This window comes from Triplophysa dalaica, chromosome 12, assembly GCF_015846415.1.
Source record: "Triplophysa dalaica isolate WHDGS20190420 chromosome 12, ASM1584641v1, whole genome shotgun sequence".
Lineage (NCBI taxonomy): Eukaryota > Metazoa > Chordata > Actinopteri > Cypriniformes > Nemacheilidae > Triplophysa > Triplophysa dalaica.
The window spans coordinates 10,548,868-10,563,227 of record NC_079553.1 but is presented as its reverse complement, the minus strand read 5'-3'; the positions used below and the strand labels follow the sequence as shown (position 1 = coordinate 10,563,227).

The window sequence follows — 14,360 nt, the reverse complement described above, 5'->3', positions numbered from 1 at the left end:
TTTTATGTTGCCGTGTTTAAAAGTAAGCAGTCTGCCAAGTTTTAAGTCGGAAGGTGAAAAAATATCAAAGTTATTGGCTTTTAAAAGCGGGAGTCGTCTCTGAATCACGCAAATGAGTCGTGACCTAGTCTGAGTCTCTAACCGCTGCATATCTACCTCACTAGAACAGTTAAGAAGAATTTAGCTAAAAGTGTTGTACCCAGTGCTTAATTATATGCTTTTTTTAGAGTTCAAAAAGCAAATACAGACACAAAAACTGACAACACATCTTCAACCTAAAACTAATTTACATTTTGGTTTATTTTTGGAATAGTTATCAATCCAGCCTGAGAACTGGAAAGGCAGTTAGTCAGCATTGCCTGTGTGTTCCAGCATTGGCTGAAGGACTCTTGTATTGATGGATCCCCTGCTGTGTGTCAGAACCGGGCCGCAGCCAATCGCAGAGTTTTGTCCCGAGACAGATGCTTTTTTAGTTGATGAGCAACTGGTTCATGCTTATTTATTAACAATTAGCAGCACCGAAACGCTCTGGTCTGTGGACCTCATGTTTGGCAGACCGGCCTTGAGAGTTGGCAGTTTTGGGGATGTGAAAAAGAGTTTTAATGAGTCTGAAAAAGTTATGCTCTGATTTATTGTGCTTTGCAATGTTAACCTTCATCAATAAACTGCTTTTCAGTTTGTTTAATATGTTTGGAGACGATGTTCGGTGAGTTTTTGAGTGTTTGTTCTGTGGATCAGTACAGATGAACAACTCTTTGAAAAATCAGCCTGGAAGAAGTTTCTTGGACTCCCGTCCCTGTTTCTTCACTTCACTCCATCACCGCTCACAAATCTCCATTCCCCCCATTACGCTCTTCCATCCCTGGAAACCTGGAAACCTGTTTGCTCTCTGACAGGTGGAAGGTCCAATGGACCAAATGAGAGCAGGGAACTCTGGGATTTCTTCCCTCGCTGTTTTTGTGGCTACTGCACGTGCTCAGCTGCGCAAGGCTGGCCGTCTAAAACTGCCGTATAACATGTGTCTTTGTTTATTCCGCTGTGGATTCCCAGTGGAAACACGGACCCTCCCGTTGCCTGATTCACAGATGTACCCTGTTTATGACTCCGTTTGATCCCAAAGTCCCATCTTTAAGGCCCTGCATTCCTGCTCAGTGCCAGATTATAGAGGAACTGTCCTGTATTGTTCTGTATAAAACATTGTTTTGGTCATGTGATTTATGGTGGGGCTGTTTTTCATGAGAATGAGGGTCTTTTTGCTGTAAATACAAAATGAAAAACAATGTAAAATATGTTTTCACTCAGTGGTTGGCTTGTAAAACCGCATAGATGGACGGACGGAAGAACAAACATAGAACCAAATTGGTGTTTTCCTGTCTTCTATAATGCAGATCTATATCAGAAGGTCAGAGATGCTGGATGAATCTGTGAAGCTGGCAGGTGGAGTGCATTATCTGGCGTCTCTGTAGGAGGCAACATGTGTATCGTGACACACTGTGGGTCTCTTTAAATGTGGAAGTCGGGTTACATAAACAGTGTTCTCTCAAATCTGTTGCTTTGTCTGTTGAAAAATCATAATGGAACACGTGAAGGATATTGTAGTCAGATGTTCATTTTTGGGTTCAAGGGTGATCTAGGGTTTATTTTGCGATAATTACCAGCTGACTGCATTTCCCACTTATTAAATAACTCACCAAATATATGGTCATGAAATTATTTATTATGTGAGAAGAATGAGACCACAGAGTTAGCCCCTGTGTCCACCGAGATGCTTTTACGTGGCTGAAAACGCCCGCTGCCGGTTTTCAACTCAGGGCACGTGGTCGATAAAAAGAAAACTCCGGCTGTTCGCTGTTTAAAAAAAACGAGGCGTTTCCGTTGGAAACAATTGAAAAAACACGCGTACACCTGCAGAAAGGTCGAATCTTGCACAGCCTGCGACAATGGTCTGTCAAACATTTAAGCAGTCATTTTACTAAATATTAAACTGAGATTACCAATAATTACATGACATATTATCATGTGTGATAAGAATGACAATGAATGTAAGTTCCTACATACTACAGTATTTTTTTTTTAAATATTGTTTTTTATTTGTTTAATTTCACTACTAAATGAACTACAATTTATTAAAGTAAACAATATTATATACTACAGTTTTTGTCATGTGGGTGTGTCTTAATTTGTTCAAGTTACTGGTCATCGCAAACGCTTTTTAATTTTAGTGTGTGTTTTGTAGCTGAAGGAAATTTCGTTTTTATGCCTGGATTCCATGATTCCGTGGGTCTTAGCCTCAATTAGGCAAGATTCTATCCCCAATGTTGTTCTGAATACAATGTGCAACACTCATATGCAGCATATGCTTGCAGTTAGAATTTGGTTATAAAATATGCTGGTCACTTGCGTAAGAAACCAAACTGCATGTAAACACAACCATACACATGACATCGTCCATCGCCGATGGCTGACAGCCATCCTGTATGCGTTCAGCTTTCTCCCAAGACAAATGTTGACAGCCAAGTCCTAAGTATGACATTCTGCGCATGTGTTGAGCCAGTCCATTCGCGCTAATTCAAGGTTGAGTATGATTTGGAAACCGAGAGTGAGACAGACGTAGAAATTGAAAGCAAACAGTGAATCCTAGTAATGCGCTCACGTTGTGTGTGTGTGTACATATCAATGACGACCTGAACTGTGTGCATCCACGATATCACCGGGAAGCATAGGTGACGCGTGACCCACACAGTTGACTAATCGCAAACATGCAGCCTACACTGGTGGGCTCAATATATACTCGTATTTCCATGTTAAATAACAATTGAAAAAAAAACACATTTGCAGGTCGTGCATGCGCAAGTACTTGAAAAAATGCTCACGCTGTCATGAAAATTGGTCGCAGAATGCGATTTGGTCGCAGTTTGGAGCCCTGATATAATTGTTTTTGGCAGATGGCCATCTAGCAAACTGATTTACCCCCGCCCCCAGAATGTTTCACTGTAGGCATCGTCCTATGCCAATTTGGTAGACATCGCCCAACCCTACTGAAAACCATATTCTGGAGCTGTGTGATCAAATTATTAGATGTATATTAGATGTTACTGTATATAGCAGTAATGATTGTCTCCAACAGTAAATAGATGTATCATAAGCAGTTTACATTTGTTTAGATCAACAATGCTTGCAACAGCAATTTGTGTAGATAGATCTGTTTGGGAATCTTATCAGAACTGTTTTCCTCCTCGATGACCTTATGTTCCATTATGACATCTCAGAGAAAAAGAAATCGCGTCTTAAGTTCCAGATATTTTGGTTGTGATCCGCAGCGTTTGACAGTTACGTATTGGAAAACTGAGGCAAACTTTTGGATGGAACTCCACTATCACCAGGTGTCTTAAATACTGTCAGCTTGTGTGTACATTTGTATGTCCATGTGTAAACGCGTATGAGTACGAAGTCCCCATCTGTTTTCCGAAACAAATCGTATGTGTGTCTCTCTTTTGGCCAATATCCTGTAGTTGTGCTGGCTTCTTCCCCCAAACTCTTGCCGGCCGTGTGGATCAGAGAAACCACTGTGCTGCATTTCGCATTAACTGACAGAAATCGGTCTATCAGACAGAGAGAAAGAAAACATGTTGATGGTGCTCATCATCAGAGATCCAGTGTGATTAATCTCTATTTTGACCACGAGCACCTGCTTTTTTGGGGACAGCGCTGCTTTACGAGGCTCCAGCTATGAAAATAAGTGCATGCAGGAGAGGGCCGTGCACCGCAGGGCTTTGAAATGCAATTAAGTACTTTCAGCATCTGTTACTGAAGCAAGAGCTTGACAGATTTTGAGGACGATTGAGGAGCTGCCAAAGGTTTTTACTGACTGGCCGAATGCCAGACGTTTGATGCAGCACCCTGTGGATCTGTTGTTCTTGAATGACACTTTTAAACATACACCATCTCAAAGTGGAGTCTACTGCATGCATGTGCCGCCATGTTTCTGGACATGTTTATGGTGAAGGAAAAGTAATTGCGTCTGCAAATGGGTACACGGCATGCTTCCGTTAGTCAATGCACATTTTTTGAGCGCAGAGAATGGGGCGCCAGATTGAAGTTCCAGAAAAGATATCTTGTTTTTCACCAATGGCGTAATTCTTAATCACCTACGGCTGTGTTTGACCTTGAAGCACTTAAGGATACTACAGTCACCCAACAACACCCCCCCCTCCCTTTAAGTCCTCTTACAAACTCTTCAGTAGAAACCACAGACGTATATCTTTCACAACATAAGTAATCTATTAACACACAAATAATGGGTGTCTCGGGTTTCTGAGGGACAGTGGTGACTTGTAGAGGGACCTCGACAGTCTGACAGAAAGCTTGCTAAAGTAAGCGTAAGGGTAAGACATCAGAGTATGGAAAGCTGATCTGCTTGGACTTATTCAGCAGGGGTTTCAGATAACACAGTCTTTGTTGGAGTGCAGAGAAGTGGAAGAGAACCTTTTGTACACGGGTTACTTGAGTCAGCATGTAGCAGCAGAGAGAATTTGTGTTGTAATGTATTTTACAGCTTAGCTGAGTCAGTGCTGGTGTATGTTGGCCATAAAACAGACTTTGTCGATTTGCTCCAAAGTAGTAATGAGATTTCAGTCCAAATTCTCAAGTGACCTTTAGTAATATATCGCTCTATCTATACATCATAGTGCATCCAATGTATAATGTTTATATGGACCTCCAAATATATTCAGCAAACTCCGCCCACCTCCAAAAGTCAGATTCTAGGCTAATTTACCAGTAATCTGCATTTATGGGACTGGGATGCATGGGATCTCCATATTTTTCCCACTAACAAGCTCTACCCGATAAAATATTCTAGAGCAGGGTTTCCCAAACAGGGGATCTCAAACCCCTGGTGGTTCGTGAGGGAATGCAGGGGGTTCATATGTTCTGTATCTCTAGTGTATATAAAATACAAGCTGTTTCCATTACTTTGAATAAAGTTAAATTACAAAGAAATGTTACAGGTTTAATTATATCATAGATATGTAATATATTACTGATAGAAACTTGCAGAAAAATAATAATAAATGTTTTTAAAGTTAAACATTTGCATGTGCTATTCAATTATACTTAATAATTTAATAATAATTCAACATAATGATAACAATATTTAATAATAATAATACAAAATTATAAATCAAATAATAGTCTTTAAAGACTTAAAATTTCAGGGGGTACTTTAAGTAAAGGGTTCAGCTGACAAAAAGGTTTGAAAACCCTTTTGTAGATTTGTTATAAATATACTCTAGCTGAACCCTTAGCAATATCTTGATTTGTAGTTGTTTTAGCATATTTTAATGCTTGTTTTGTCTTATTTGTAATTATCGTAAGTCATCTTGAGGCCCCTTTGAAAGTTTGTTGAGGTCCTCTGGTGGGCCCTAGCCCCCTGCTTCAAAAACACTGATATGTACCATACCACAGAACACAAGCTTTTTAGTTTTGAGGAATTATTACCCTTAGCAGTTCCATGAGTATTTTTCTTACAAATCCACATTTCACAAAGCGTATCATTCTGCAAGTCCTAAACGCTTGGGTTTTTCTTAATGTGGTTTCAAGTCTTTTTATCCACCCGGATTTAAATGTTTTATGAGCTGTTTTCAAATTCACGCTTTATGTAAATGTAGGCGTGGTGGTATTTTGTTCATAAAACAATCACAGGCTCTCTCTGTTCTCGGTCATAATGTACCCACAAATAATTCTTGATTTCTACTTTTTTATTGGTGTTGCAGTATAGACAACAGATCTCCACTGTTATTCATATCTTCTATTTTGCTGGGAAGAAGTGAAGAGCATGGAATTATGGGAAGGAGATGGCACAGCTACTGTATAGTCAGCCTAATGTGTGGTGTAGCTAAAACTAATCAAACACTAAGTACCGAACGTCCATCTGGCTTTAGTCGAAGCACACTTTTTATCTGAACAAACTTGAAAAGTTGAAAGAACAAATACATTACAAAGTAGCAGTGCTTTCATACATGCAATGTTATAAGTAAATAACTGTTACATGTATAAAAATACACATGAAAATCAACAAACTGGTTGAATTTAATTTACTTTTCCCATACATATGCTTTCAAAACGCATTCACACGCACGGGCGTTTAATTCCCTAGCTTGCCACACCCAGTTAATTCTATACCGTTTTGGTTTCCATTACCTGCATTTTTGCTCAATGTTTTCCACCCGCTTGTATTTAGCGGCATTATCTGACCTATCACCCACTCCGTGTTTGCATCCACAGAGAAAATGAAAGCAGAGAACCCTGTGAGGCCATAAAGCACTGTGTTACGAGGCCACACTCATGTTGGGAGGGTTTTCACTGTAATTACTCCTGTTTGCTCTTTATAAATGAAGAACAGAGTAAAGGAGGTATAGTATAAGCAGAGCAATTCAGTGCAGCTGGTCTCAAGAGACACACTTGGGTCCATCTTGGCTCACTTAATGTTTGTTCTTGACTTAAGTATTCATTTATGAGTTTTTTTCCAGCTTCTATTAAACATTTTTATTCTGTTATTCAGTGTCTTGACTTACTCTGACACCGTGTCTACACCGGATATGGTGTGGCACAATGCGATGCGACAAGAGACAATAGAACGCATTAGAATCCATTATAATTTAAAATTTTGTCCACAACGGACGTAGAAACGGTCTACCTTAAAAAATACATTAATCTAAGAAACAAGATTGCATTCACTGAAAAAACTGTTCACTGTTTGTTTTTTTTAGAGATTTTTACGGATTTTTGAAATACGGTCAAAAAACGTAAAATTACAGGAAAAAATCTGCAAATTTACAAGAAAAACAGGGGAAAATAAAAAAATTCATGGAAAAACTGCCTGAAAATTTCTGTTTTTTAAACAAGATTTTCCATTTATTTTTTATTTTTTTATTACAGTCAAAAACTATAAAATTACAGAGAAAGACAACAAATTTACACGAAAAACAGTTTAACAGTGTACGTTTGACATTCTGTTTATTTAAATACCCGTACCATACATTTTATACATACAGTATATAAAAATATATTAAATATATAGCGAATGGCAAATATGTTATTTGGGTTTAAGTTTAAAAGAAGATAAAAGTAACTAAATGTATGAAATAAAATGTATGAAATAAAAAAGTTTACAGTTAAAAATGTCTTTCTATGTGTGAATTAATGGAGACGTAGCCAAAGGCATATACGTGCATGTGCATTAGATTTCACATTCTGCTTTTCTCATTCATTTCCCAACAGCCCTTACGGCAACAGAGAAAGGAATCAAAATTGCACTGCTCATACTTTTATAGCTGGTATAATTATTATCATCGTCAGGCAAAAGCATTAACGCCTCAGACGAGACGTGACCCTGTCTTCACAGAGGGCTGAACAGGGTGTAAAATCCTATTTCATAAAAACTGAATCATGTTTTCACTCTTGTATTCCCTCCTTCTAGCCTTTATAAGGACCAATGAGGGGGCCACAGATGTCATGAGACATGTCATGGCCAGGAGTGATGACGGATTGTTCAGATAATACTTCAGCTGATGCCTCCTTTTCACACCAGGAAGAGAGAAACAGATAAAGCAAAACTAATCCTATTTGCTTCTAAAACAATATATAGTTTCAAGAGGAAAGCCAAACTGAAAGATTAAAGACAGGAGCTCCATGTCCATCTTCAGTGCCAGTTGTTTTTTGTTGTTTTATTTAACATTAATACTGTACCTCTGGAGTAAAAAGAAGCTTGTCACAAGTAAAAAAGCAACAGGATTAAAACACTTTTGCCGTTGGTTTAAATTCATATTCATGACAAATATTACGAAACCGATCCTCAGTATATAAACAGATGCTCGAACAATACCTGCGTATGCCAAATATCGTGTTCTTGCTGAAGACTGAATTGGTTGGCCTTGGATTGTAACCAAAGCTGATTCCTTCTCTCTCTTTTTTGCCTTACATATAAAGAGAGAAACAGACTCATAGCAGCAGGTTGTGTCAGACAGTAGAGGGGATTAGTTCATGAGCCCCTGCTGAGTGTCTGTGAGGACTGCGGTAATCAGCCGCTGAAAAGCCAAAAACTAGCAACACTGTGTGCCACAGTGCCTTCAATGACTGTGTGCATTTAAATTGAATGTTTCAAGTTGATTTAACCTATTAATAACATTTAATTATTATATTTGATAATAATATATATTATATTCTTTTAATATTTGTATTCATATTTAATATTTATAACAATATTCCTTTTTTGTGGTTTTATGCACGGTATCTGTCCTTTTGACAGTCGTGAAGATGAGCTGCATGTTTAAAATAATATCTACAATAGCATCTTATATTATATATCCATATGCAAATAAGCAGCTGTTTCACGGTTTCAAAGTACCATAACTTTTAAATATTGTTTATGTTGCCACCGCTGTTCTTAAGCTTTCATTCCAGTACCAATCCAAGACAGGATCATTTTTCTCAAGACCCCCCAAATATTTTAATTTTTTATTTTGTGGAGTAAAATACATATTCATTCTCCTTTTGTTAAGCGACATTGTAAGAATGAAATATTAATTTAATTGTGATATCATAGATATAATAAAATTCATTGATGTACAGTGTTTTGTGTTATTACTATGCTTGACTTTTCGGTTCATTTATGAGGTTGGGGTATGTGTGTCAGATTGGCCTCTTTATTATTCATTAAAACAGAATATAAATGTTTGATAGAAGCTGGAAAATTCATCTTATTATTTAGTGTATGTCTTGTTTTGCTCTAAGAATATCCTTAAGAAATACATTAATTTACGAAACAAGATCACAAGCTAGTCCCGACGCACTGTTAAAAAATCCTCATGTTAGCATAAAACTGGTGTGATAACATAACAATGTGTTTTACTTTAAATGTGAGTACTGTTCGTTTTGGGGGTTTGTTTATTGTAATTATTTTTATTAGCAGTAATCGACATAATACCACAGATTAGTTTGAAAATTGACCCAAAGTATTGGATTACATATGAAAGTGCTGTCGTACTGAATACCAGCACGGCTGTGGCATATGGCCATAGAGCTGCTTATTCAGTCAAATATATTTTACTAAGTATGCCTCATGTCTCCATTTCTGTGTGCGTGTCTCTCTCTCAATTTTTGACTGGCCTCTTTGTCTCTCTCTACGTCCATTATTATTTTTCATCCTAAACAGGATGAGACAGTAAGGACAGTATTGTGGGCTCATATCCATGCCAGCTGGTATGGAACTAATCGCAGCTGAAATATTTCTCATTAAAAAGAGGGCCTTGTGCACCCTGCACCGTGTGTGTGTGTGCGTCCGTGTGTATGTTGTGACGGGCAGGAATAACTTTGTGACAGGTTTATTGGAGGGAATGTGCACGTAGGGCTGTATTTAAAAGGTCAGGGGCCACATACAGTATAGAGAGATCACGCAAGATCTGTAGCAAAATTACCACGAAGATCCCATGCACGTACATTCCCTCTGTCGTGCATTTACTGTAAATAATTAACAGTCTTGGAAAAGACAGATTCATTGCATGATATGACAAGATATGTGACTGTGGTTTTTATGAGTGTGGAGAAATGGTGTTGTCACTATGTGATCGTTGTAATCATCAGCACATAAAATAGGTTCAGAAGACTCATCCAACTCATCAACCGCAAAGTGGAACTAGAGATTAGCTGAATCATTGCGTGCCTGATTGCTGAAGCTTTCCGACCCATTGTTAAAGGTCCAATGTATGAAATTAAGCCGTGTTTAGTGTTGCGAATCGCAACCAACGGCTCACTCCACAACCTCCCTTTCGAAGCACTACGGTGGCTGACACAGGACAAAGATGTCGAATAGAAGATCACGAATTGGTGGTTCTCAAAAATTTTGGGGCTTAAGTACCCCATTTTATGATTTTTTCAAGCCAAGTACCCCTTGACCAGACAACAAAATTTTACTTTAAAATACAGTGAATTGAGAGTCAAACAGTTGTTATATCTAAATTTATTCATTTATTTTTTATCTTTATGTAATTTCTTATAAAAATTCTATTATCATAATTTTAGATTTTCATTATTTATTCCTAAATGTCAGTTTCTCTCACGTACCCCCTGCAGTACCCCTGGGGGTACGCGTACCCCCATTTAAGAAGCACCGATTTAGGGCTACTGTAGAAACAACATGCCAAATTCCATGTAAGAGGACCCGCGGTGTAGAAAGAGATAGAGATAGCTCATTCTAGTTTATTCAAGCTAAAAAAAGCTTCATGATGTCACGTCTTTATATACTTCTGAAGGCATAGTGTATTATAGACCCTCCAAAAAATGATACATACCAATTATAACTTGATTTATATTGATTGTACATTATAGTATCACATATTGCATAATCACAGTATTTAGCAAGTTATCTCATACACCATATCCCATTTTTAGATAAAGCCTGATCATTTCATGGGGAATCAGCTGGATCATTCGAATCCTTCACTCAATCTGTCAGAAACTGAACAACAAAAACAAAACTCTGTTAAAAAAACTCATTTATAGCATACTTTCCTTCCATATTTACAAGGCTTTGGAATATATCAAAATGAATCATCAGAAATAACAGTCTTGGCTGACAAGATACAGTAGAGATTAACTGCAGTATATTTCTAGTGATGATTCAAGTATAGAGTTCGAGAGAGATGCTGACTGCTGACTTAGTGACTACAGAAACCTTTTAGAGAGAATGAGAACATGATTCAGTAAAAGTGAAGACAGTGCGGGCAGCACATGGCAATCCTTGAGTCTGATTGAAGCTCCTTCCAGCAGGAGAAGAGGAATGCAGGAGGGAGGGAGGAAGGTAGAAACCTTTTATAGGTTCCTGACAGCAGGAGATAGAGGGCCTTTGGAGTCCAAGGTAACTAGAACACAATGTGCTTTTATTGTTATTTGCGTGTTGATTCCGAGGGTGATTTTTAAGCCAAGGTTTATATGTTGGAGAGAGAGAGTAAACTATCACCAGATGCTGTTTGGGTCTAAAGGTAATTTGTCAGCAGCGTCCTCCGGTCATTTTTTACCATGTGTGTTCACTCTCGGAAAGGTGTGGAGTTAAAAGTTAAACGTAACATACACCTAAACATTCATTTAATGACCTTACACTCTGTAAACATCACCGTTTAAATGGAATACACATTATGAAAAATTAAAGAGAAGAATTTGTCTGTACTGTAGTCCACCAAGACTATTCATTAAAATACACAGTACGTGTAAACACATATGTGACCCTGGATCACAAAACCAGCCTCAAGTAGCACGGGAACATTTTTAGTAAAAGACAAAAATACATTGTATGGGTCAAAATTATAGATTTTTCTTTTATGCCCAAAATCATAAGGATATTAAGTAAAGATCATGTTCCATGAAGATATTCAGTAAATTTCCTACCTTAAATATATAAAAACTTCATTTTTGTGAGTGGGTGGCCTGCCAAAGTGACCATGATTAACAACTTCAAAGGCAAACTTTTAAACGGTTGTATCTCAGCCAAATATTGTCCTATTCTTATAACTCATACATCAATAGAAATTTATATTTATTCAGCCTTCAGATTATGTAAAAATCTCGATTTAAAAAAATTGACAGGTTTTGTTGTCCAGGGTCACATATAGTCTCAAATAGTTCATCTTCAAAGTGAAAATTCTGGCATCATTTAATCACCCTGTTGACATATTAAACCTGTGTGATTTTCTTACTTCTGGAGAACACAAAAGACAATATTTTGAAAATTGTTGGGACCCAAAAGCTGTTGTTCCCCATTGACTTCTATTGTCTAGATACAAAACCAATGCAAGTCAATGGAGACTAACGTTTTTTTTGTTACCAACATTTTTCAAATTATCATCTTTTGTGCTCTCCAGAAGAAAAAAAGTCATACAGGTTTAAAATGACAAGAGGTTGTGTGAATAATTAAAGAATATTCATTTTGAAGGTGAACTATGCCTTTAATCATTCAGCAACTTGGTTTGGACGCTATTATACAAATATTATTATGTTAAGCTTTCGCAATTTTTTTATTTTTATTTGGTGAATTTTTTACAATTATCTAAAAAACGTTATATCGTTGTTATATTCCTGACAGATTACGTTACCCTAAAATAATTTAGCAGTTCACTAATACATGAGTCCAAGGTGTCCAGGTGTGCCAAAGGTCTGTCTTTGATTTACATTTGACTTAAACCAGATTAAAGTCCAGACACACTGGATGAAAAGTAAAATGACTGGCTTTATTTCTTCTCTTTGCTTAACATGATTTGTCGAAGTACACAACAGAAACATATGCCTGAGGTAGATCATAGCGGTGTGGTCCTGTCAAAGCCAACACAAAGCCTCAAACCAAAACAAAACTCTGGAAGTGCGTGCCGGCCGATCATAAAGCCAAAGCGGAAACAAAATCCTCGCTATAGTGCCACATAGACAGCAGACTTCAGAGGGGATACCTGAGATTATTCGTAGGAATGGTGAATGTGAGATGGAGCTTTAATGAGAGCCGGCTATGCCAAAGTAGAATTGTCACCGTCTTTGGCCGCGTGTTCCTCTCTTTGTTTTTGTTATTCTTCAATTCCCTTCAATTCTCACAACGGCCAGCATATACTAGTATTGAAGTTTTAAATGAGCACAGTGCGATATGATTGTAATGGATTGCTTTCAAGACATTTTCAAGAAATTAGCACTAATATACTCCAGACATTTTTTATTAATTCATTATTATAGTATATGATAACATTGCATGTAACACATTGCAATAGACATGCGCAAGCACTGACTCAGCAATAGGCGAGATTAAATTAGACTCTCAGGCTGCCAATATTGAGGTCGGAATGTTAATGAGAGTTCTCTTTGGGGACAAGATCATAGAGAGAGAGAAAAAGACAGAGAGAGAGCACAGCATATTGTGAGGTTTGGTCTGTGGTAGCAATTTACAGTTGCTCCACAGTTATTGATTACAATTCTCAAGGACACACACAGAGAGAGAGAGAGAGAGAGAGAGAGATTCAGGCAATTCTGCATGTTCATTATTTCATATAGATGCTGAGTCAGAGGCTGCGGGCTGGTTTATCTTTAGCTACAGCACTGTTGCACACAGACATGCAGTACTAGACTCTACTCAACCCTGCCACGTACTGGCAGACTGAGGAACTACAGCTTCATTACCTAGAACCATGAGGCAAATCTCTTTACCTGAGCTGCTGTGACAGCTGTATGTAGGGCGGCATGATAATGGAAAAATGATCATCACAATTATTTTGCTAAATCTCAATGAATGATTACGACTATTCTTGACAACTTTTTATAGTGTCACTTCTGCATATTTTTTACACTTTACAGCCAATTAAAACATGTAATAGTTTGCTGCTGCTGAACGTATGCAATACCATTTCAAAGCATGCTATTATCTGTTAACTCTTCCCTTTAAATGCTTTCTTATCTTGCTCATTTTTTTGCGCTTGCTAGCACATTCACATCGCGACAGTTATGCTTTATTAATCGTAGAAGGCAGACATCATTATCGAAATTAAAATAGGATTAATGGTGCAGTCCTGCTGTAGTTGTGTGCATTGCTAGAGCCTGTTTAGCAGACTTTGTCTTCAGAGTTCATATCTGCCCCCTTCAAATCTGCAATTGCTGTAAACACTTTTAGGATTCAGTGGTTTTACCTTTTCTTAACATTATCCGAGGTCACTCTGACCCCACAAATCCAAAATGACCTGTTTGAGATGGCCACTGTCAGTTAAAATAGCAATAGATAAGTATAAGCTCTTCATGAATCACGATACGTCTCATTGTAAACCGGCCACAGATGTCAAGCTATATTTGACTTAAATCCATTTCCTCTGTTTTCTCCTGCAGAAAAGCTGCACGACTCGACCGGACGTGATCTACGAAGAGCGCTGTTCTCTCTCAAGCAGATCTTTCAAGTAAGCTGGCCGACATCGACACACAGCACCTGCTAATGTGTTTCTCATCACCAGCGCATGTTTACATGAATGTTTTAGTTGTATGAGTGGGCTGGAATCTCTCTCGCTGTGCACAAGTTACCAGATACTGAAGCTGGAGACTCCATCATTGATCGATTTTAAAGCTGTGCTGGAAGCTACTGTTTTTCCTCTAGAGAAACCGAGTCTGACCACTGCGCACTGTGTGTGTGTGTGTGTGTGTGTGTGTGTGAGAGAGAGAGAGAGAGATTAGATGTCTTTCCACTTTTGCTGACAAAAGCATGTGTATTTTCACACCTGTCAACAGCTGTGTAATTTAAACCAGCCAGAGGATATGCATGGATAAACATATACATACAAACACAACCA

The 14,360-nt window shown here is 37.9% G+C and overlaps 1 protein-coding gene across 3 annotated transcripts in view; it reads left to right on the top strand.

Annotated features, from left to right (window-relative positions):
• Nucleotides 1-14,360, top strand: part of fhod3b (formin homology 2 domain containing 3b) — a 133,135-nt gene that overhangs the window by 63,249 nt on the left and 55,526 nt on the right. For all 3 annotated transcript variants that reach the window (XM_056762889.1, XM_056762888.1, XM_056762887.1), the window contains exon 4: nucleotides 13,906-13,973. In XM_056762889.1, the coding sequence (XP_056618867.1) occupies nucleotides 13,906-13,973 (68 nt within the window). The remainder of the gene's footprint in view (nucleotides 1-13,905; nucleotides 13,974-14,360) is intronic.